This window comes from Glandiceps talaboti, chromosome 1 (genome assembly GCF_964340395.1).
Source record: "Glandiceps talaboti chromosome 1, keGlaTala1.1, whole genome shotgun sequence".
Classification (NCBI taxonomy): domain Eukaryota; kingdom Metazoa; phylum Hemichordata; class Enteropneusta; family Spengelidae; genus Glandiceps; species Glandiceps talaboti.
Window position 1 is genome coordinate 12,941,857 of NC_135549.1, and position 26,658 is coordinate 12,968,514.

The 26,658-nt window shown below is 36.2% G+C and overlaps 2 protein-coding genes across 3 annotated transcripts; one reads left to right on the forward strand and one right to left on the reverse strand.

The window, feature by feature from the left end:
* Positions 1-686: 686 nt before the first annotated feature.
* On the forward strand, positions 687-21,539 carry LOC144453493 (protein-glutamine gamma-glutamyltransferase K-like). Of its 2 annotated transcripts, none has more exons than XM_078144806.1 (14): positions 687-2,120; positions 5,514-5,729; positions 10,683-10,946; positions 11,588-11,706; positions 12,098-12,202; positions 13,164-13,338; positions 13,889-14,027; positions 15,110-15,219; positions 15,336-15,590; positions 15,941-16,228; positions 16,556-16,663; positions 17,144-17,307; positions 17,654-17,796; positions 20,980-21,539. In XM_078144806.1, the coding sequence occupies exons 1-14, from the start codon at positions 791-793 to the stop codon at positions 21,119-21,121; spliced, it is 3,558 nt and encodes a 1,185-aa protein (XP_078000932.1). In that variant the 5' UTR covers positions 687-790; the 3' UTR covers positions 21,122-21,539. The 2 variants fall into 2 exon arrangements, with proteins under 2 accessions (XP_078000932.1, XP_078000941.1); XM_078144815.1 differs by having other exon boundaries at positions 5,520-5,729.
* A 2,313-nt stretch (positions 21,540-23,852) lies between these two features.
* On the reverse strand, positions 23,853-26,351 carry LOC144453509 (transmembrane reductase CYB561D2-like). Its single transcript, XM_078144825.1, has 3 exons — positions 26,201-26,351; positions 25,493-25,530; positions 23,853-25,049 (listed from the first exon to the last, which is right to left on the reverse strand). The coding sequence occupies exons 1-3, from the start codon at positions 26,349-26,351 to the stop codon at positions 24,531-24,533; spliced, it is 708 nt and encodes a 235-aa protein (XP_078000951.1). The 3' UTR covers positions 23,853-24,530.
* Between the last annotated feature and the right edge of the window lie 307 nt (positions 26,352-26,658).

A 26,658-nucleotide genomic window follows, 5' to 3' on the forward strand; every position in this document is an offset into this window, starting at 1 on the left:
AACCCATGTTACTGTATTTTATACTAGTAGAGTACTCGAGTCGAGGACGTTTCACCCCCTTTTCAGGTGCCAGCTTTGTTGTACATGTATGTGTATGTAGCAAGAGACATTCGACGATATAAGAAACGAAAAACGTTAAAAACAATTAAGTATGTTTATTATATTGTTAGCTCAGCAGATGGACTTTATTCAGACGTAGTGACACGCTCCTTCTCTCTAGATGAACCCCATTATTACCGCACCATTAGGATTACAGGTCACTAGACTGGCCTTGAAAATCCTTTTTATCATCCAGCTTAACCACTAGCCGCAACGTAACCCCTGGAATACAACAAGGAAAACTAAGAAAATCGTCAATATATGTGTGTTACCCTACACGAGGGCGTAACAATTGAATAAAATTAAATTCCAGATTTTCATACAAATGTATGAAAATGTTGTTGTTTTAAAAAACATACATAACAAATTGGTACCAAAAATTCATAGTATAATGGTTTTTACTAAATGTAGTAAGTGTAAAAGGTTTATTTTGAAATGTACACTAGGTGAATGGAGAGTGTCAGAAATAGCATGATACCAAACACATGCTGAAGTCATCTCTGGGATTGACCAATCAGAGCTCAGTGAGGGACAGTTAATATATTATATCGTTGTTGTATACAAAAGCATTAATTTAGGCCGGGACAGGGAGTACAGTGTTGGAACTGTGTCATGTCATTTTAAAGCTGGTCTGAAGTGTCGTACAAATAGTGGGATTTTCAAAGCAAATTTCAAGTATTTTGACATCAAGATGAGCACCACGGAGGAACCTCAAGTTCAAGACCAGATCGTCCCTGCTGCAGAGACTGCAGATAGCACGGACGCTAATGGCGTGGAAGCGTCTGTTGAAGATACAACACCTAAGGGCGAGACTGACAGTACGCCCAAGGAAAGCTGTGAAAGTCCCGCAGAGGTTGACGTTCAGACTAGCCAAGTCACTGATCCCAGTGTAGAAGTTGAAAACTCACCTCCTCCTAAGGAAGAGGAACCCGTTGCTGATGAAGCAAAGACAGATGAGCAACCCGCAAATGGGGAGACTGATGCACCGGCAGAAGGCACCCCGGCGGATGCAACTGAGGGCGGTGAGGGACAAGAAGGGGCCGCTGCCGAAGGAGACACTGCTACGGCCTCTGAAGACACAGAGACAACAACCACAGTAACAACAACCACCGTTGAAACTACAAAAACAGAAGATGATTCTGGCGTGGATGGAGAAACTATCACTGTTAAAGAAACTGTAGTTGTTAAAACTACTAAGGTGGTCGAAAACATGACAGAAGAGATAGATAAAATATTGAAAGAGATGACAGAAACAGGAGGATCTACAACTGAGACCGTTGTCGTCGAGACGACAACAGTCGAGACAAAACCAGAAGATGAAGTTGACAACAAAGATGAAGAAATCCAGTTGGTGGTTGAAGAAACAACGGAAACCATTCCACAAGCGCCACTGGCAGAAACTGAACCAACCGAGTGTGAACTGGAAGAGAAGCCAGAAGGTGAAGCTGTGGAAAGTGATGCCAAAGAGGACGCTGAAACAGGAGGAGACGCGGGGAGTGATGAACCCGTGTCAGCTGAAGACGGAGGAGCAGCAGATGAACAGAAAGAAGAAGACAAAAAAGAAGAAGGCGACGAACCAGCTAAAGAAGATGAAGAAAAAGAAGAAACCGAAGAACCAGCTAAAGAAGATGAAGAAACAGAAAAGGACGTTGAACCAGCTAAAGAAGATGAAGCAAAAGAAGAGGATGGTGAACCTGTACCAGCTAAAGAAGATGAAGAAAAAGAAGAGGCTGATGAACCAGCTAAAGAAGATGAAGCAAAAGAAGAGGATGGTGAACCAGCCAAAGAAGATGAAGAAAAAGAAGAAGCTGATGAACCAGCTAAAGAAGATGAAGCAAAAGAAGAAGCTGATGAAAAACCAGGCGATGAGCCACTTGTGATAACGGAGGTAGAAACGGAAACGTCTACTGCTAACGAAACCACAAGCGTAACGAAGAAATTGTCTAAACGACAGCTGCGTTCTGCTGGACGACGCGTCGTCCCAGAAGAACAACCAGCTGCCGTCAAGCCCGACGAAGAGGGTAAGTAGCGTTTTACATGTAGATGCCTGCACGCAGACAGCCTGATATTACCATTGCTAAAAATATGCATGTGTCATATTGATCTACAATTAACTGGCATTGCATATGAGAATAGTACGCCAATAATGATGCACAATAGATAAATGGAGTAATCAATCTTAGCTTAATTATATTTCGTGAAAATGGTTGATCTTATGGCAATAACTGACTACATTTTTCAATCAGCAGCAACATTTCCCGGAGATTGCAGGGGGAACGAGGTAAATTTATACCACTAGTTTATCGCTGGGATACTCATCAATCAAAACGTATACATGTCAGTGCTGCCCTCTTTCAACTCTATATATAGTTTGAAAATGGCAAATGACAGAACGTTAATACAATTCTCTCTAGCATTAGATTAAGTGTGAAATTTACCTAGTAAAATCGAATATACATGAATTTGAATTTTTTTTATCATATGCTGAACAGAACCTAACTTTACATGTAAATAAAATGATAAGTTATTTTACACAAACCAGGACTGGAATGTGAATTTTTAATTATTGACGGGAACGCTGCAGCTCACATTTCGCGATCTTTGACCTCGCCTCTTACCCACGCCATGATGACTTCGTTGCTATGGTAATATACCTCCCCCAGCAGAGGGTAGGCGAATATAAGATTATTTTGTTGTAAACGATACTTCAAAGAGCGTGTCTTGTCGACCCGAATATCTTGTTAGAGAAACGATGTTGTAAAAACTGCTGGTACTATTAAAATTAATTCTAAAATGTTCGCAAATATCGACACCATTCGATTGTTGGTAACACTAACAGTTGATTTTACAATTTTTAGAAATCAAAAATGGTAAGAATGCGATGATCGCAGATTACATTCTACATTTAAAGTTATTGTAAAATAACTACAAAATTCTTTACAATTATCTCAATTGTTCGATTTGGCCATTGAGTTCGTAGTGGCAAGGACTCCCCTATCATGCGTTATATAAAATCATATTACATTAACACAGGCGTGTATATGAATTGAATTATTGATGAGTCATGCATATTTAATGAGAACTGATGAACCACATTACATAATGGGACAATACCTTGATATAGACAATTTGAACATCGATATGGGGCATGTTAATAAATTGCTGTTTTTGTAAGTGTCAGCGCCACAGGCTGAGTAAAACAGCTGTGAAAGAAAATAAACTATATGTCTGACCCCAAGATCGTGGTGTTTGTACATGAAGTGCAAACTAAGAGCCCAGGGTGTATGTCTCGCTTCAAAACACAAATGCGTGACTGCTCTAGCCCTGCATTTAACCTCGATTTAATGGAAACAAAATAAGGCAAACTGTCATGGGATCCGTAAGTGTGTACAAATGGTTTATTTATTTGTCAAGTCTTTTTTCCATGCGGGATTGTATAGACCGTTTTAGACGATGAACATTCAGTTACATTTTAATATTTCGAATAGTTTGAAGGATCACTTCTTGTACAATGTGTATACACTGTACTGTAAAAACAAAGTGCATATTGGTATGTAGTCATCGAGTATATTTGGTCTTGAACACTGTACAGTACATGTGTTTCATACCTTTTTTTTCTTGGACATGGTTTGGACGTAATTCTTCCAAATTAAAGTTATCACAGTGTTTCCAAGACGTATAAAAGCAGTGATTATTTATTTTTAAAAGTGTATCTTTTTTCTCAAAGGCTTCAATGCCTGTTCGTTGTTATAAGTATGGGTTGTCGGTGGCCTAGTGGTTAAACCACTTGCCTCTTACCACGCTGTAAGTAAGAAGAGTGTCGTTCAGTTTGACTCTACCGAACAACGCAGGTTTTCCCCGGGTACTCCGGTTTCCTCCTGCATTAACACTGAACCCATGAGGGATGGCCCTCACTGGGCTTCTTGGGAGACAAGTGTTTAAATGCTTAAAGAACTATCCAGTGTATATAAAGATTATTATTATTATTATTATTATTACACTTTGGCCATATGAAGGCCAACCGTGATAATATAAGCTTATGGGTAAGAATAGAATTATGAAATTGTACTATTTTCGCAAAGTGACTATCATCTCTTTTTCTTTTTAACTTAAGTTGTGATGTCAAAAAGACATGACAATTTTGACCCGAGACGAATACACCAGAAACTGTAATACCATATACCATATTATTAAGAATGTTCATTTTATAAGTTGCGCACCATCTCTGTTAGTGATCGATAGTAAAGCGTCAGTCAGCAGTAAAGGTGATCCGTTTACAGTGAAGCTATAAAGTTGTACATCTGAAAGTATGCAACTTGGCTCGTAACATGTGTTCGCTTACATTCGTCCTGTCAGTGATGTTAATTATCTTCGGTCGAGGTCAGAGGTCACGAGTATTGTGTGACATTTTGGGTACCATCAGTCTGCTCAATGACATGAATACTACATAGCTACAGTGGGTGGAGGGGTGTGATAGACACGTGCACGGAATTCGCCTACTTTTGTAATGGGACGGGAAAATGGACATTTAGGTGTAATAGTAAAGTAGTATCATCTAAGGCCAATACACGATTTCTCGTATTTATATAGTCTTATCTGATCAGTGGAACCATTAACATTTGGCTTAGGACCGTTCTTTAAAATTAAGCGTTGAAAAACATTAGTCTGGCTTAGTTACTATTAAAGCGAGACTAATGTTTTTCACCGCTAATTTTGAATCCTAAGTCTAGATGTCTAAACTCTTTGAATAAGTAAACTTAAAAAAATTACGTCATTTGTATTACAAAAACGTTTGAGCAATAAGTCAATTTATGCTTCCCAATTCAAAGAAGGAATTCCAAGGATGGGAGAATTGTATTACATTTTCACTGACCCCTGACCCCCGTGCCACTGTATTTCATATGTAACCAAGAGACGCAGACTTTTATTTAAAGACATCTTTTCGATAGTTTGTCATGATTTCAATTGTTCTCCAGCACAAAACGCATAGGTCTGCCCAACAGCCACTGTAACCCCGTTCCCGAAAGGAAGGGGCATTAACTAAAATATTGCAGTTTTCGTCTAGACATGCTAAAACATATAAACTAATAGTAATAATTAATCACCTTTAGAATGAACTGAAGCTTTGAGCGAGATTAAACATGACTCTATAAAAAATACATAAATATTACGCTATTGTTAGTACAGACTGACACAACTCGCATTGTTTCACATAAAATTTGCGTCAGTAGGTAATAATATTTAAAGTATATAGAGAGCGGGTTATCGTATGGAAGTAGGATTTCCATAATCACCACTATGTGTTGGACCATTTCTCCTTCGCCTAATGTAGGTGAATACACTGCATGCGTGCACAATTGCATGATGGCACCCTCCTAAGTTCATTTTTTTTCTACATTATCTTTCCTTGCTAGTAACAGATGAAGATATTGAGGCATTAACCAATAAACTCAAGGTTAAAAGCATCGATCTACGTTCCTATAGTAACCAGAAAGCCCACCATACGGATGACTATGATGTATACAATGTTGTGCTTCGACGTGGTCAACAATTTGAAATCAAAGTGGGATTCGAGCAACCAGTGAAGCTAGATGACAATACAAGTGAACTCGATCTCGTTATATCACTTGGTAAGTCCATATACATGTACCTATATTACCACATTGATCGGGTTTCTTCCAATCAAATACTGAGTCGTGGTGACATCTTTATTTCTCAAAGGTTCCAGTCCATGTATTTCAGACCCCGCCCCTGGCAATCAATTGAGCTTCAATTATAGGAAACATAAAAGATGCAAGCCGCGTTTAGCCTTGGGATGGTCTCCGATCTCCAGTGTCATATAAATATGGCACATTTACTTATAGTCGCGTTTGAAAATATGGAATGCCACCATTCATTCATTCATTCATTCATTCATTCATTCATTCATTCGTTCGTTCGTTCGTTCGTTCGTTCGTTCGTTCGTTCATTCATTCATTCATTCATTCATTCATTCATTCATTCATTCATTCATTCATTCAATGACATCCATTCATTGTTTGATCGATGGTTAAGTTTACTTTTGTTATCACTGATTTGGGCTAATGAATAATTTTTATATATCATTTTCCAGTCGATATAAATGATTTGCCACGCTGTCAGTTCTATATTTGATTGTTATATCTTTGTTGTTGATAAAGGACCACACGACCCGAAACCAGGTTGGGCGTTTACCAACTTGACTATACTTTATCTATTGAAGGAGATATGCCATTTTCGTTACTTGTTAGCACAAACTTGTTAACGTATTTTGTAATACTGATTTGTCATGTGTGTATGTTGTGCATGTATCTAACACAGGGGCAATTTGAGTTCTAAATTTAGCTGTGAAATTCGGTTGTCTGATAATAACTTGAGATGTAGATCGCCCGGGGCAGAGTCAGCTGTGTTACTAGTATTACCACATTCACTGAACGGCGTGCAATTGTATGTCTAGTTTTGGAATTTGTACTACATGTGACATCTTCACTGACCCCAGACATATTCTATATGCGTAGTACAGACTTTGTTGTTATTGTATAAACAACAATAAATAAGAAGTCATTCATCAACCGTTCACTTCTGGCCATCTAGGGCGGAGAGTGTACATGAGCTTTAAACATGTTTTGCCTCACAACGCACGTAGCTTCGCTGTTTGTTTTTTTTCAAAACTATATTTAACTAACATTGTGTTTTCATTATTACATACATTGTCTGCGCTTGACGTCGCCCCCCCCCCCCTCCTCTCAGCTCGTCCCATTTCAACTCGCCCCAATTTCAACTCACCCCTTTTTCAACTCGCCCTAATGTCAATTCTTCCCACTCTTTCAAAATCACGTAGGAAAGCAATTTACAGCTCTCTGCAATATGATTTACGTGTGCATGTATTTTAGTTATAAAAGACGTTACGATACTACGTCTTCGAAGACGTAAAAATCGTTTCAGTTTGGTTTATCACTCCCTTGTTTTGGTAGGAAAACCAGACCTTTATTGTTAACAGACACTGACAAATATAACAAACAATCAGACCAGAAATCCGATGCACTGAAATTGGGGCGAGTTGACAATGGGGCGAGTTGAAATTGGGACGAGATGATCCGTCACCGAAATTTAACGACACCACTTAGATTACTCCTGTACAGTTGATGAGATTATTATATATCACTTGTTAAGGAAAGGCGTCATAAGTTTAAAAGCTTTAATATTAGATTATTTATGCAATGCTGCATGCAGTGGCACCTCATCTAAAAAATCATTCGTTTTATCGAAACTACAGAACATGTAAAGTCCAACCCTAGAACCCATACAAAACCTTAAAGCATTCCTTCGAAGATAGGACTGGACAATAATCATTACTCTAATAGTAATACAGTGAAATTGAGATAATTGTGACATCGCAGGACATGAACCAGGACACACACACACACACACACACACACACACACACACACACACACACACACACACACACACACACACACACACACACCAGACTGATGAAAAGGCCTGTATGTCAACGTACCGTACGTTTACTCTTGAATTCGGATAATATAGTTGTAATATAATAATAAATCGTAGTCCCTAGCTCTGATAAACATACGATATAATAATAAAGTGACAAGTATGCGATTAAACTAACTCAAAACTTTATAAGAGTTACGTTGAATTCTCAATCAACTCCCTCTGTATGCCAACACGTTTGTTAGATTACCGTTATTTCGCAGCTGATATCATTTGATCATGATCCACCGATCACCGTCCTTGGCCTCCTGAAACAAGTTGTGTTCGGTCATCTTCTGTTATTTTTATAGTCAGTTTATTCGTAACTGACAACTCTGGCACCCACCGTGCAATGATCTATTCTCACATTTATACCATGCAAACGTAGTGCTGTATACAACGGTATCACTTACAGGGATTAACATTCCTCAGACCAGGTCCGTTCACCTTGGCCTACTTATATACTAGTTTTATGTTCTCCTTGAATCAAAAGATCTAGATCAGTCCCCCAGGCTGACTGCATTCTTTTGAGACTCAAATGTGCCAATTATTTTTCAAGCGAGAAAATTAGCATCTAGGTTCCAGAAAATTCTGAATTATTGATTATCATCAATCAAGCAGCGATGTAAAATTTATGAAGAGTAATGGACAATATCTGCGACTGCACAGCAGTGACCATTTAAATTGGGATATTTCAAAATGATTTCCCTGCAGATAAGATCCAATGACACTTTTATACATCATTACATGTACTCGATATCCCCATGTTTTTGCGAATGTTGGTGATATATATAATGATAGAAAGAGATGTTCCATTATTTAAGTGACCTTATGGATGAGGATTGGGTATTTATTTTGGATTTTTCAATTCAGGCTTCCTATTTGAAAAAAATCAACGTGAAAGTTGAAACAACATAGACCCAGTCTGTGTTTGTAACTAATTGCAGTGCAAAAACCTATTTTAAAAAAATGTGAAAAGTTTGTTATTGTACGTACAATAACGAACATTTGACGCATTTATTAATGTTTTGCAATTTATTATGTTCCAAACAAGGCATATGTTTGTTTCACATTAATTTTTCAAGTAGGAAGCCATGATAAAATTGTTTATAAATTAAAAAATCCAAAATTAATACCCGATCCTCATCCATATGGCCACTTTAACAAACAGATACGTATAAAGATTGTTTTTGCAACATACGTGCATAGGATGAACAATTAACCCAGAAAATCGCACGATTGTAGTAAGGTCAACACCTGGCTGTGCTGAATTAGGTTAAAAGGCAAGATGATAAACCAAAAAGAAAAGCCAAAAATATCACAGGGCAAATTAGTCGACAGTAAATGTGATAGAATTCGTTATCAACGTTGTCGTAAGTATTTACACGAGTGTCAAAACAAAATAATAACAAAGCCGCACAAATATCTTGGAAAGTTGTATTATTTTGGGAGTACAATATGCACACCACTTCCCCATCCGCATAAATATCTGTGTAATTTTGACATTTTATTGACATTCAAATGTGTGAAAGGAAGCTTTGCGTATACTATCCATAACCAGTAACAATGGCCACTTGTCAACCTGAGAAAATGCGGGTACACTGCATTCATTAGTTAGTGCACAACTGACAAAGTTACAGCAATGCACTGCCAGTAGGAGGGCCAGGACGCCTAATAGATGGAAGCAAGTGAAGGCAATTCAACAACACCACACGGCAGACATTGCTATGAAAATTGAAAACATCTTAATAGTAAGCTTCTCCATAAAAAAATAATGGTTGACAGATTTGGTACAGACAATCAAAGCACTGTACCGTGTCACGCATTAAGTCATGGACAGAGACAAAAATGTCAAACTTGCAATACCGTCGTTAATTTGTATAGTCTATCAAAGGCAAGCCAATGAGGGGTCATGACCCTGGGTTGTCAGCTGTTTGGTTAGAAACTCGTGTCCATGAAGTATCTATATGTGTACCACAGTGTTATAGATCCATGGACAAATTACACGTAAAGGAAATCAATCAGCTATTCTGTTTTTGATAACTCAATCAATAAAACGTACAAAATTGACGAACCGCGACTTACAACGATACAGCATGTTATACCAACCCACCTCGAATAGTTAAGTATATGATATATCAGAACTGTATATGGGTGACAGATACTTACTTTTTGCAACGCTTGGCAACCAAGCGAAACATAATTTCATGCACATGTGGTTACACCTCATGGAAACCCACAAACAGTAGTAATTAATATCAAAGACTTGTCACTTTACGATGTTTTGTATCGATACATACGACGTGTGTGTATCAACCGTCGAGTTTGTACAAATACGTGTATCCTCCATAGAAAACTGTAGGCCCATAATCTATATCCACTGTGCAAAACAATGGTCTGAGATGTATCTAATGTACCTCGATGTCCCCTTCCTCTGTTTATACCCGTCTACCCCCATTTAACATCTATGTTCAACTGATGTCCAATGACTTTGTTATTTCAAAAGTATGTATCTATAGATAAGCAGCTCCCTTTATGTTTCAAAGACGAGTATTTCATATTGTGTGTACATTTACGCTATTAGTTCTTTTGGCTTTAAATTATATCGGTCTTTCGGTGTGTATGCTTTCCCTTTTTATTCAGAGATTGTTCCAAGATTGTTATTGGGTGTCCATTCATTTTGTACAAGCTTACCGACTGAATCAGTGAAAACTTTCTGAAACTATATTATTTATTGCTAAAATTTCACTTGTTGGAATGAGAAGTGCTAGCTTTATGTAGGACACACTATATTGTTACTGCCGTTGTTGTGTTTTCTTCTAAGTAAATTATAAAACCAACAGATCTAAACAATTGCTAAAATAGGTGTGTTCGTCAGTACTAGTACTTTTAATAAATATGATGGCTGTCACTTGAAAACAACACATTACATAACTTCGGAAACGAAATCTCTACTAAACCTGGTCCTCAGTTTTCACTTTTTTGCAATTTGATAGCAGGTACAATTATCACAATTAAGTTTTCTGTCAATCTTTTTAATTCGAATCATTTGCATTTTTGATTAGGTGAATCTCCTAGAGTGACCAATGATACAAGAATTACAATCCCTGTGGGATCTACGGTGAAAAAATGGCGAGTCGATGTAATTGGGATGAAAGAGGAGGAGATGACGCTGCGTGTACATCCTCCCGCCGATGCACCAGTTGGAAAGCTAAACATTGGTATCAGTGCCGTATTGAAACCTACAGACGACCCACTGCAGTGGAAATATGTTAACTTATATGAACACGACGAACATTTGTATCTCTTGTTCAATCCCTGGTGTCGAGGTACGAGTTTTGGTGTTCTACATCAACCACGTACTAATAAACAAACAAGATTAATTCATATTGATATGCCTGCATGAAGCCCTTTAATAGGGACCTACCTTTAACCCTGAATTGTAACTACTTTCAGACAACGTTCCTTAGATTGTCAATCATACGTATTTCTCCTCTTCGCTCACTTTAGCACTAGCTTAAAGTTACTTTAAGTTATTTAACGCGAAAGGAAAGTTCGCTAATAAATTGTTGAAGCCCAAAAAGCTGCTGTCTATTAAAACTTGACATGGTTAATGATGAGTATTAGTAGTCGTGAAGGTTTACTGATGAAATAAATTGTCCTGGCTTGCCATGTGTTTTGTGAATTCCATGTGTACTCCAGCCAATTACCATAACGGAATATATTGAATGAATAGCCACATACAAAAACATATGCACAAAAATTAAAAGAGTGATCACGAAAAATAAGGGAATATCTGTAATTAGAGAAGATACGGGCTTATCAGCAATTGTTTTGTCTACAGTAATATGAAATACCTTTATCAGAACTAGTAGCATGCTGGCAATTTTTCACTTTATGAAAATAACGGTGGAAATATTAGTATGATAATTAATTTTTGGCAGCTGCTATTTGTTGTCATTTTCAACAGATGATGTTGTCTTTCTGGACAATGAAGACAGTAGACAGGAGTATGTGTTGAACGATGGAGGACTGTTGTTTGAAGGCTCACACAGTAATCCCAAACCAAGGCCATGGAATTTCGGCCAAGTAAGTGGAATTGCGCCAATATTATGTCAAGGCTTCCATTGTAAAGTGATGAGTGTATTCGTGGTGATGACGTTTTACTAAAGATATCTTCTTACTATTTCTTGAATTTACTATATTGCTTCGATGACATTTTACAAGAAAGACATTTAGAATATGGAAATCAACCGTCAAACACACATAAAGGGTGTGTCAAGGAAAGGCAGACGGATAGCGACAAACAGACTGACAGACAGTCAGTCAGCCAGCCAGCCAGACAGAATCGATCACTGGGGTTTTAATTTAACACGATTTTCAACTATCTGCGGTTATCTTCCATCACTTTAAAGTATTGATTTCTCATAACAATCGTAATATTTTTTAATACAAAACCTTGTCCCTTTTATTTTTCCAGTTCGATACATTTGTAGTGTTGGCATCGTTCCATCTCCTAGAGAAAGGTCTCGGTGTTTCGGCTCGTTCCAGTCCAATAAAAGTTGTCCGTGCTATGTCAGCAATGGTTAGTATACTATTTAGAGTATGTAACATGGAAATTTCGATCACGTGACGATCATTCAAGGGATCAAATCATTTCATCTCGTTGTATATTGTTAAACAATAACGTTTGTCCAAAGATCTTCATATTTGTTGTAGCCAAACCTGACACCAAGTTTGTTAAAACATATTTATATGTTCCGTCATATTATATTATAAACAATATTTCTGAACAATATATGAATATATAATATATTGAATTATAATTATTGTGTTTAAATGGATGTAATGGTTTCGTCACATACAGGCACGAAATATGCACTCTCCGTCTTTCTCAATAGATGATATGACACACAATGCATGAAGACAAATCATTTACCCTTAGATCTCACGTAATACAAAAGAAGGTGAAGCTTCGTCGCGAATTTTCCCGCCAAATTGACACGTCAATTCTAGCGTGAAGAAAATGTTGGAAAAAGTGACTCTTTTCACCGTTCTTTCTTACACGAATGAACGAATGGCTATTATTTATATTATTTGCAATTTATATTGAGTACAGATGGAATATAAAATCTACTAAACAGAAACTCTGTGTTCTTTGGCGTGAACGAGGTTGGAATGTAGAATGGAAATGTTTTCTGTGAACTTTCGTTCACACTGCCAACTGCATGTCATCGGAAAATTTGCAAATTGTGATTTCTTTATTTTTTCCAGAGAGAGAGAGAGAGAGATACACATTTTCATTTCGCAAATCGAATAAATTGCAGTGTGACCTTTTTAAACACTTAGATTGTTTTAACGAGCCCACATTTATTTCGTCATTTGGAAAGACGTCAGATGCATAATGCAACAAATACTGTTCAACAGAGTAGACGATGGCGAGGGGTGAGGGGTCAACTGAATTGTGAATACAGAAGTCGTTATAGTCTTACTAGTAATCAAAAGAAGGAATGACTCATATCAAGTAACGTCTGTTATCCTTAAAGGTCAACTCAGAAGATGATGACGGCGTACTGATTGCAAATTGGTCTGGTAACTATGACAACGGTAAAGCTCCATCTGAATGGGCTGGAAGTGTTGAAATACTTTCCACGTACAAGGTCCGAGAACAACCAATCGGATATGCTCAATGTGGAGAGTTTTCTGGAGTTTTAACATCTGGTTAGTTTAAGCATGGGTTCAGCTTATTACAAGTTCAAGTCCACTTTCACAATTTTAGGGATGACATTCAATAACAGCATGTTTTGTAACACGGAATACAGTTGAGAATATTAGAATCTTGATAATTTGTTTTATCAAAAATTCAGAAAACATGAAGCAGATAGTAAGATAATCAACTGCAATGAATGACCTATAGTATTCAGTAAAGTTCTTTGACCCTTGAAAACTTTCTTCGCGAACAAGTTTGGCGTCATTGCCGGACGATGTTGTAAAATTGTTTGTAAATTGAAGGTTTCATAGCTCACTTACTGACATGTCATCTGTTCGTAACCGCTATATTTAAGTCAGTTTGTAATCACTGACGTATGCCAAATTGTTATCACGTAAAACTGTCATCGACTATATGATACCCACATTCACTGCACGCGACCGCGCCCCGGCTTTTTGAAGGCTCCTATCTCATTGTATCTGACCTCCCATGCGCACTGGACAAGAATCTCCGTTTTATCAGTGATTAATGATTTCAACGTTTTGAACTCTTTATTTATAGTTCTGAGATGTCTTGGAATACCAACACGTAGTGTGACAGCTTACAGTTCAGCCCAGGATTCGGATGGCAGTATGACTGTTGATGTACATTGGAATCACGAATACCAGCCATATGCACAGTATAACACTGACACTGTTTGGTAAGATAAAACACACACACACAGAGATTTCTGATATCAATCAACAACTCCTTGACTACTACACACATGTCCTGAAAATAAATAATCGGGGTTTCTGTTTCTCTAAACGATGTATATGATATCGTGAATCGAAATGCCATTTTATAAATAATAGTAATTCTTTGAGTCCCAAAGGAAATGCGCAAAAAATTACATGCAGAAAAAAACATGTAATTTTTGTTGATCAATTCATTAATAGTACATTGTGCGGGGGGGGGGGGGGGTTAGATGTCAGTATGGCATGAGGACACCCCCCCCTCCAACTAAAGGTAATACTTAATAGAAATGGTTGGTGGTTGAATGTTATCCCTTAGCTGTCTTGATGATACTCGTACAATCGAAGTTTAGTTAGTATTTTGGACCCATCCTCACTATATTAAATCATTAAATGCAATTTTCTTACCTCGGGTCTACTTATTTGTTCGGGCCAAGAGAGAAACCACATTTAATTGAATAAAACGCAGTTGTTAAGGAACGTTAAAGTTGGGGTGCAATCACAATTTACGGGGGAGGGCGAGGGTCATACGACTCAATGTTTATCGTGTCATGAAGATAGTTTCTTGATGATGATAAAAAAGACATCAATCCGGAAATATTTCAATAGTCTAACAACAACTTTACTCAACAGATGTCTCTGAGATTATAAATGTTGAAGTGATAAATACTTAATGTTGCACTCAAAGGTTATCGCTGAAAATTCCTTCAGTGTGGTCAAATAGATGCAGTTAATTTTTCCCGCCCAAAAATTTTTTACGCTGCCCTGTCGATTACTCTGATATAACTACCTTGATATAACTGCACTGTCAATTAAAATGATATAACTGCCCTGTCGATTACGCTGATATAACTGCCCTTTCGATTACGCAGATATAACTACCTTGTCGATTACAATTAGAGGATAGGCCTATAACATTAAAATGTCTAACTTACAGAAAATGGAATGTACAGTAACTGTTGTAATGAAAATTGATACGCAGCACAACATTGGGATTTATTTTTCGTGAGAGATTACAAATTAAAGTTGTTTATCTTTCGTCAAACAGGGTTTACCATACCTTTAATGAATGTTATATGGCACGACCGGATTTACACAAGGGAAAGAAGTTGCGCGGATGGCAAGTGGTTGACGGAACACCGGCAGAACGCAGTGATGGTAAGTGTGACGTGTTGTTAATACATGTATATAAAGACTTGGCTTGGAAACAACTTGTTTTTTTAAAAAAAAAAAGATTATTCCATTCCTTATATTTATTTGTATTTATGTTGTAGGCATCTTCCAAAGTGGTCCAGCCCCCGTCCCAGCCATTAAGAGAGGTAACGTAGCTGTGAAATATGACAGTGAATATGCTTTTGCTATGGTGAACGCTGATCGAGTGCACTGGATGATCCAGGAATCTGGAGGAAGTGTGTTCAATAAACGTTTGCTGCACAAAGAACCTAGCAGCATTGGAAGAAAAATCGTCACCAAAGCAGTCGGAAACGATGATATTGATAATATCACATCTACATACAAGTATGCGGAAGGTGAGTTGTATATTATTTTCATCAAAACAGGTTGATAAAGATCAATAAAGTGTCTTCTCCCTGTTTTCTCCGACTATTTCAAACGAAAGAACGAACGAAGGAAAAGAAAATTGAAGGACGTGGTTGATTCTTTTAGTTGCTTTATAGTTTATCGACTACGTGAAAGAGTAGTTTACAGTTCGATCGATGCGAAGTATATCAAAGATTAAGCGATGACAAAAGTATATTATTCCTGCTGAGAGTTTCTATAACAGATATGTTCACCAGACAAATTCTATCCAACATGGTTCTTGATATTACAAACTATTTAAACATAATCCTCATTTATGTGATTTACACCATACTTACAGGCTCCAAGGAGGAACGTCGTGCAGTTAACAATGCTTGTTCCCATGGCACCGTTCACAAGAAATACTTCGAGACCGTCAAATCTAAAGATTTTGACATGAAATTGATGTTTGATCGCCGCGTAAAACTCGGTGATGACGTCAATTTGAAGATGCGACTGACCAACAAGACCGATGTCCAACAACAGGTGGAAATCTTTGTTGAGTGTTATGGCACAAACTATACAGGTGTACTTCAAGATATTTGTAGGAAGGAAAAACTGGAAGCTACCTTACCCCCAGGGCAAAAAGGTTTGTTTCTTTTATTATGTCCTATACTGTATCAAATATTTCCCGCCTAACTTATTTGAAATTGTTGCTTATTTATATTTTGGCTATCGTCAGCATTCTTCGGACTTAAATTATCACAATGGTAATTTTTTGTAAATTTTTGTCAAAATCTGTTGTAATATTCGCAAAATGGGATCACAATATTGTCCTGTATAGATTCGAAATGCATTACAAAGAAGGGTCATGCCTATTTAAATTTCAATACTGGTATTATTAAACGACTACGTCACACCCGTATGGTCATTTTTAATAACCTCCGTTAAAAAGTCCTGGTCTAATTATCTTCAGCTAAAAGCAAAACTGGGACAAAGGAAAAGATCGTATCTGGTGTTGTCACCGCTGTTGGTAGTCTCAGGAGATCGACGTCATCACATCCACCAGCTGATCCCATCGGAGGTGAGAAAAGGAGACGTTCGGCCATTATTCTTTTATAATGATATGCATTGAACGCACAATATGAGTAGATCATAACATATCACGCATATCATAGTTGCTATAAATATAATTCACTTTGAATAAGTCGTCCTCGTGTGCCCCTCGCTAACAAATACATCATCTGTCCATATGTCGTATATTTCTATACACAAAACAACACACTGAACTGTAGTGTAATCTACATAATGGGGGATATTGAACAATACAACAGTTAGTTGCATTCATTTCATATATACATATATAAGAATATAGATGCAAAGCTAATTTTAGAATGGGGAAGATTGTTTGAAATAAGTGTGATCAAAGATCTGTTTTCAGCATACAAAATAGTACAATGAACAGTCATTCTTTATTTGAAAATCAGTGAAATTTACTATAAATTGCTATCTACAGCTGTGCCTCTGGAGGGCGCTAATCTCACTCTTTGTTATTGTTTTTCAGTCACTGACGTTGCCATGACAATATACTATGACGACTACAAGTCCTTCATTCTGGACCATACGGCACTTAAGTTTTTCATAGTTGCTGTGAGAAAAGAACCACGTCGTCATGAGATAGCTTTACAAGATGAAATTATGCTCCAACCTCCAATCCTGAAAATGACAGTAAGTCAACTTGAATACTATTGAAACAATATATTTCGGACAAGTACATTCAGTGTTTTGTCATAGAAAGTTTCAAGTTGGAAGATACGTGAATATATATGGATTACAGTAATTTCCTTTCCATTTATTTCATCGTCTCCAGCTCTGCTTGCAGATATGGGGCACCTTACAAATCTCCCTTATTATTTTTGACTGATGGATCTTTAGATAAGTTTATGACACAAATTTGGAAATGATGTCACAAAATTAACCTTTGACCTCAATATGATATTCGGGATTGAAACGCTGTCAAATGTCCTTGTTTGAGAAAGTGTTACTAACAGGACCCGTCTATTCAATCTACTAGGTTGCTGACCCATCGAAGTTGAAGAGAGATGAAGAGTTCTCGGTGAATATATCTTTCACCAACCCCTTACCAATCACACTGACTGAGTGTAGATTCAACCTGGAAGGGTTGAGGTTCCAACAAAGCAAGATAATACAGCAAGGGTAAGTTGATAAAATTGTACATGATCAAAGCAAGTTCAATGTATAGAGAAAACATTACGGCTAATTTGTAGGGATTCTAAGACAAGTGAACAAACATTCAAAAAGTGTATGCAAATATGCCCAGCAACAAGACCACGCCCATGGCAACAGCCAAATGATCAAATGATATTGCAAAGATAACAACATGTAACAGGGATGAATAGACAAGTGAATAAACATTCAAATAATGTGTGCAAATATACCTAGCAACCAGACTACACCCATAGCAACAGCCAAATGATCATGTATATTGCAAAGATAACATCAGGGATTCAGAGACAAGGGAACGAACATTCAAAAAATGTATGCCGATATGTATAGCAATATGACCACACCCATAGCAACAGCCAAATGATTGTGTATATTGCAAAGATAACAACAGGGTTGAATAGGAAACATTTTCAAAAACTGTACAGTTGTGCTACAACGCCATTGGCGCTGTTTTTTACATCCTCACAAACCACAGCCTGTTTTACCACAATGTTCTTAACGAGTGTAGCGGAAGAAATAACAGCTCTGGCTTGTGAGAATGTATTTTTTAGTTCTGGTTATTTGACAGAACACTCGTCTTCTTTGGCCTATTAGGTCAGAAGAAATGATTGATTACACATGTAAGAAATGAGCAAATTTGCAAGTAGCAGGGACCTGCATTATGATATCATAGATATTAGTGGTACTAGTCTGTTTACAGATGAAGAAGGTCTCAGTAAAATAGATCAATCCATAGACTGTTTCACTGAGATTGTCCTTGTTTGTAAATAAACTACAGTGTTACCTATTCATTGTTGGGTGTAACCCACTGCATATACAGTAACACATTCCTAGACAAGTGCATCATGCTTCGATATATATGACACTTTGATAAAAGTGATTTTAAATGTAGTGTAGCTGCCACTGACATTAATGTGTTAAAGATGCTTTTAAATCTTGTTTTGCATTAAACAAACAAACAAACAAACAAACAAACAAACAAACAAACAAACAAACAAATCATGCTAATGAAGCTCCATATTAAAAGTTATAGTAAGAATAAAACTTGAGGAATGACATAGATGTGCAAAAGAAGTACCCACTGATCATCCTCCAGGGCTCCACTGAATGTTGCCTCAAAAAAAAAAATACCTCAAGGATCAGCTAGATTATAAAAATTGGTACAGGTCAAAGTTCAACCTACACCTAATGGACGCCATGATCATCTGATGATCATTATAGTATTTGTGATGCCCTATTGATTACTACTTGTGTTTATTCATCCCACTGCTTTGCATCATTTAAATTTTTTTTGTAACGTGAGCTGATGATATTTGTTATGGCATTGAAAATCCTGAAATAACCAAATAGATTAGACCGTTGTAGATGGCTGCAGTGGTTCATATGACATGACACAAAAAAATCAGATCGGGAGATTCATTGGGAAGAGACCAGTCTTTAATCAGATGTAACAATTTATTGTGCATGCATGTTGCATAGTATGACATAAGCTGTTACAAGTGTTATATATGAATGTCTAAACTTTTGATTGTTACTTGAGACTTATAGTGACATTTGGGAGTGTTAACCTCTGCCACCAAGAGCAGTTAGCATGCCTAGAATACTTCAATAGATCTATGAGGGCTGTCCTGTTGTTTAGAAGTGAAGGCTTTGACATGTGGTATGGGGCAGAGAATGCTGGAAATTTAACTTCTATAGGTTCATGTAAGGGCGTGTGTGCACATTTTGTATTTCACTGCAGCCATATATCTAATGCTGCCCTCTAGACTCTCATATATCTTGCCATGTTATTTATGCAAAAAAACAAGATATTCATAGACTTAAAATATCAAATATTTGAGAAAAGTATGTGTATGTAATATCCACATATTTTTCTGTAATTTTAATTATATCTTTGCCCCAAACTATTGTATATATTACAGGCAATAATTACAAATATTTTGACAACTGCCATTTGATAGTATAGACTAGTAACTTTATATTTGGAAAATAATCTAACGTAATGTATAATTGATGGGGTTAATAGACCATGATATATGCACATTGTACTAGTTAGGGTTTATAGCAGTTAGTCAGTGGTCTAAATAGATTGTATCTGACTATGTTGCACTATATGGGTCACACAAAAAATTTGATACTTTCTGTAGAAATAAATACTAGGTTGGTTCTTTAGAACATGTTAAATGTGGAATCATGATCAGTGAATGGTTAGATAGGCCGGCTTAGAATCTGCAGGTTGCAGGTTTGAGCCCTATACTATCACTACCTTTTGTTTCTGAGTGGCTATAGTCCTTGGGCAAGATTTGAACCATGATTGTGCCATGATTGGGGAACTGTTAGCATAGCGGTTGCAATGTGAATGCTTTAATCCTAAGCACTTATAAAGGCTGCAATGGATTGAATGCTCCCCAGGGAGTTGCAAAAGTATATATAACAAAGCCATAGTATTTGTAAACTTTTCCAACTGTCTTTAGTAAAACATTTTTTAAAACATTGTGAATTCCATTAGTTGTATCTACTGAAGCATAGTACTGCACTATATGTAAATGTCAAGTGATTGTACGTTTAATACCAAAGCCAACAATTTTTGCAGATGTCCTTTTTATTGTAAAAATACATTTTGTAATTTAAAGATCCATACTGGAAATCAAATAAACTATAATTTGAATACTGAATATCGGTTGAATATCATTTAGCACTCAATTATGAGCCATGAGATAAAACATATCTGACATATCTGACTGGTAACACATCATCATAAATGTATTAATGATTTCAATAGGACTGTCAAGTGTAGTTTCTTTGGAATGGTAAATTAGAAACGATGCTTGAACCATCTACTATGGACCTTGTCACACAATGATTTTAATTATTCAGCATTTAAATGTCTCTCTCAGAATGATTAAATCATTGCATAATCGAGGTGCATTGTAGATGGATTGATATACCCAGTTTATGTTTCCAAAGTAACTATATTTTACTGTCTTATTGATTCTTGGAACGATGAACAATATATTCTCCAAGTTCTCTCTAGTTTCAATTCATTTTAAGTTTTACGATTTGCTAATATTTACGGTGACTTTAACAATTTTTGATATGACATTGATAAATATGATATTTTGAGTAAACGCATATTTCTTTGTTTTATTTTAGGGATATTGAAGCTGAAGCTGATGTCAAGGTTAGCTTTAATCTCACTCCTAAGTTGGCTGGAAGAAAGGTTCTGGTAGCAACACTACATACCAAAGAACTGCAAGGTATCAGTGGCTCACTGCAACTGGAAATACAACTCTAATCAAACTACCTCACTGAAACTGTGTTTTACTTTCCAGTAGTCAAGTGTTTTTGTAGAGATCTAACAACTTAAGTCACTTGGAATGTCTAAACAGTTTGCGTTTCATCGTTTGTAAAGACAGTGTTTCACAGAAATAAACTTTGAAAAGCTGTTGGCATTGTATTGGTTTATGAATTATGGGATGGAGATAACTGGGTCTTCCATAGTGTGGTCTTCCATTGCAAATGTGAGGGAAGGTCAAAATGTCCGTATGTATGGTGACAATCGAACTGTGAGTGGACATATTTAGAAAGTGACTGTAGTGTTCTAAAGCTAAACATTACGTTGTTTACAAAACACTTGATACAACAGAACTAGACACATACACATATACACACACACACATACATACACACACACACACATACATACATACATACATACATACATACATACATACATACATACGTACACACACAGATGGATAGAGACTACGCTACTATTATCCTGGCTAGTCATTCTATTGGTGTACATTATTCACTCAATATTTGTCATAAAAAAATGTATTCTTTGGATTTTTTTGAAAGTCAATCACCCAACGACAAGTTAGAGGGATATTTGTACTTCTTTTATAGATTTGGAAAGTCAGTAATTAGTAAGATTATTGGATAATCATACAAAACACTTAACACTTTCTACCATCAAGTATCTATAACAGTTATAAGTAGATTTTGTATTCAGAGTTTGATCCAAGTGATGTAATGATTTGCCTTCAAAATGTACATGCATCCAAATATGTTCAAATTAGTATATTTCTGATAGTCAGTTACAGCAAAGTTTTAGTTATTAATTTATTTTCTTTCATTTTATTCCATTTGGAACTGTTAGTTATTTTAATGTTAGAATAATGTATTTGTATCGTGTATGTCCCACCACATAATCAACAATTCACGTTATTATTTTCAGTACTTATATTTCAAATCAAACAAATATTAAATGTTATATTCATTTAGTAACTAATTTTAGGTAATGTCAGAGGATATGTATCACACGAAACTTCTAGTATATCAAAAAAAAATTAGAAATATTTCTATGAGTGCATGTTTTAGTTTATAGATTACAACTGACATACCTGAATGTGGTTAATTTTTAGAAAGTACAAAATTGGGATAAGTGCAGATTTTGGTCAAAAATGAGACACTGTTGGAATAATTCAAAGTTAAGTTAGTAAATAAATAAATAGGTGATAGTATTATAGTACACAAAGACAGATTAAGATGTCGACTTTTTAAATATTTTCAAGATTTCTATTGCAAATGTAGCATGCATTACCTGTATTAGTAGTTTTTCAGCACTAGAAATATTTATTAAGTTTTTATGTTAAAACTGAAATATGTAGCAGGGTATTATTTTATTAAGTTATTTTCGAAGTTCATTTTGCCAGTTTTTAAAGTTTTCATTTATTGTCTTCCAGCGTATATTGAATGATTTGTAGCATGAAGTGTGATACAGTTCATTAATAGGGATATATCTCTTAATGCTATGAAGCTACTACAAACAAAACTTTAGACTTTCTTACTGGCTAAGTTGGCACTTTGTTTTCATCGAAATCAACCTACAAAAACTTACCAGAGAAGAAAGTAGATTAACAATATGCATGTAATAGTTTTATTCGTGAAAAGACTAATTCTGGAAATGGTTTGCCCAGGTTAATTTCATGCATATTTGTGACAGTTGATTACAAAACCCACAATCCGAATGATTGTGTTTGGGCATATCTTGGATACACATGTGAACATTGGGACACTGAATGTTAATTTACAGCAAAAAATGACATTGAGCAAACATTTCCAGAATTACATAAAACAAAGTTTTGATCCTAAAAAGTTTGAATATGGTATTACTAGATAAAGAAATATGCAACTTCTCTCAATCACTTTAACATCACTCACCCAAATGTAGCAAAAAATCAGACTTAACAATCAAAATGATAGTAAGGAATTATAACTTTAATGTGGAAATTTGTTTTGAATACAGGGCACTTATTGTTCTCACCTGCTAAGCAAGGGTCAAAGTTCACTCAGTTCATTAGCTGCACAATATGCATATTTGTGTGTAGACACTTCTGGGACACTGGTGCCACAATTTTCTATGGTTCTTCTACAAGGGTTACAACATATCTTCCCTCAGTCCCTGTATCTTTTTTTATATACATGTCTATCAAGTAGAGAATAGCTAACTATGTACTGTCATGTTTTGGAAATAAAAAAAAAAAGTTTTGTTTTCTGATAAAGTCTTCTTTTTTTTTACACATCAATTTTTGAAGTGCAGGTGGGTTGATATCGAGAGTGTGCTGAAAAGAATTGAATGACTTGGAAAAAGTATCTGGCAATGAAATGAAGGTATTGAAGTGACAACTAAATTGATAAATGTATGTTTTGCATCATACTGGTTATATCAAATGTTCATTAACTACATACTTGTGTGTTTCTTTCAATATTAACTTTGCTGTTTAACTTAAATACAATTTCAATTCCTTCTTCTTGTCTACTCAAATCTCTGTACTGAAATACTCAAAACACCGAATCCCTGGTGACTTTCTATTACAAATACTGCACTGCATTCATATGACCAAGATGGATTCACTGTTGTTAGACTGGTCTGGTGACTACGTTTGAAGCAGCATATTATTTCCAGATTATGAAGTGCAGCATATTGTATACCCAATCTCACTCACTCACTTACACACACACACACACACACACACACACACGCACATCGTAGGAGTTGTTTATGAATCAAACTGATTTACTTTTAAAAGAAATTTTCAAGTTATACCTCTATGTATGGTTGTTTGGGATGCAATGCCCTCTAGAGGGCGCTCTAGCATGTCAAAAGCTCTCTGGTAGTAGTACTACTAGTAGTGTAACCCATTGATGTCCAAGTCAACTAGGGTATGTCTTAAAGTAAGGATAACACAACTGTTATGTGGTCTACGAATGTCTGACTTTTTTCATCTTTCCATACATTGCAAGAACTGAAGAGATGAATACAGAACTCATTTACATAATTATGCAAAAACTAAGTTATATATAAAATCACTGATAACATTTACATACAAATTGATGAGATGAGTTTTCTATTCTTCAAAATTTTAATTGCTTGATCTATATCTTTCAATATAATGTGAAAACTTTATTCATACAAACTTTGACCTCAATATGTAAAACTCTCAAGACCCTTGAAAAAGGTCTAGTTTTGTGCTTGTTTTCAAATACAATAAAGTATATATTGATTTAAAGGGTAATATAAAATAAAATAAAAAAAACAAACAAGTCATTTCCTTAAAGACTGGCAGCCTTGGATGACTGGTAATCATCAAGTAAGATTACTTTAGTACGTTGTGTTTGTCCTGGTATGTATGAATAAGTTATATTTGCTGGGATGGTTTCTTGAAAGCTTTCGGTAGGTAAGCCTGTGTAACTTGATTCATAACCACCAATGCTAACATGGCTGGACAGGACAGACTAATGTACCACACTGCATCACTTGCAACTGACACAAACCAGTTGGAGAACAGGCCAAGTACGAGACTTGCACATGCCAGGGAAAACATAAGGAGACCAGATGTTGCATGATATAACTTCATATCTGCCAACTTAACCATTTGAGAAACAACTTTTGGATAGAGGAGAAGAGTACCAGCTAAACACTGCATGCAGGCGTATGTGACAGTGGTAACACCAAGTAATCCATGCCAACTTGTGAAGTGGGATTTTCCCATTTTACTTTTGTTGAGAAAGATGCAGCCAAATCCTCCCAGAGCACACACAACAGCTGTAACATTGTTAATCCAGTGGTATCTAACTTTGGTCTTCCTCAAGGCCTTGGGCAGTAACGTGCTTTCCGGTGAAAAGAACAGAATTGCCTCTGCCATTAGTAAGGCAAACTGTAAAAAGAGGAGAAAGACTTTGAGCACATCTTTATTGTCATATAAAAGTCTTCGCTATTGATCTTTGAACATGACTTTCAATATTTCTTACACAGTGTCAACAGAAACACTAGTGAAACAAAAAATCTAATTCAGCCATTCACTAGTATCATATTGAAGCTTTCTGCCTATACCTTAATAATCAAAAAGGTACATTTGTATACCAGTGACAAAGCAGCAAGTCAGAATTAAGTCATGCATACACACAACCAAGCAAACTGGCCCACAGCTTCTGTGACTAGGTAGGCATGAACACAGTGTTTCAATTTTCATTCAGAAATCTGAGAATTACATTTTCCTTTTCCATATTCATATTCACAATAAATAAATATCATATGACTACTCTCTCAAAACATTACAAGGGAAAAAATGTATGACTAATGATATATACGTGAACTTACAGCAACAGACATCAGCGTTGGATGCCATGAAAATAAACCTGCAATTTGAACAGAACACAAGAAATCAGTCATCAGTTCAAAAACACAACCTGCTTTTTAAAAGATACCTTTATAGGAAGACTGCTCTGAGGTAAACATAAAATCCTGCAAAGCACCTAACACTTAAATGTTTTGTTTTTTTAAATTTCCCATACATTAGAAATTTGACACACTGAAAGTGAAAGTAGCTATAGTATGAAACAAGTATTTCCAGTTAATATTTGCTATTTCTAAATCAACATTACTCGTGTTGTATTCACAATAACGATTTTGTAACCCAAACCATCAAAGTTAGTATCACCATGGATCATTTTGGATGTATTAGTGAGTCTCACTAATAGCATTAGTAATACATCCAATGATTCATGGTATCACACTACAATAAAATGTCGATAATATCGTTGATATTGGCGTATCTAGCCAACTATATATGAAAGGGGTAAAATTACACTTGTTTCTGTGATCGCGCAGGTTCACTCACCGCGAAAGAAGTGTCTTCTTTCTATAAAGTTGACTAAATACGTCAATATCAACGATATCATCGACATTTTATTGTATTCTGATACAGTGATAGAAATATTCTGAGACATAATTTGGGAAACAAATGCCTGTACTGTGGGCATAGCCCAGTGTGTGAACCATAATCACTGTTCAAATAATTAAACTTACTCGATCCTGGCCAGGCATGGTATATAATGATGCCACAGAACACTATTGATGCAAGATGGGCAACCATTCCTAAAAATGCACACACTCCGCCACTTTGTGTAGAATTTTTGGCAATGATGGGCCTTAACTTGTCAGTGTTCTCGTCCGCCATATGCAATGACCTTTCTCTTGAGCGAACTACTCACCAGAGGGTGGGCAGAACATCAGAAAGAGTTGATACAATATCTTGTAATTTCAATTTTTGTCACATGACGAGTAGCCTGGATTTAACTCGACAATTTTAATTGTTTTCATTCAGAATACTCTCTATACGTGCCAACAACATATACAATACAACTAAATCAAATTTTCGATTTCAATATACACCACACAACAAATGGAACATCCCGAAGAGAACAAGGGTCATCTTGAGGTCAACGTACACCACAACATCTCTGAAATACATACACACGTACATG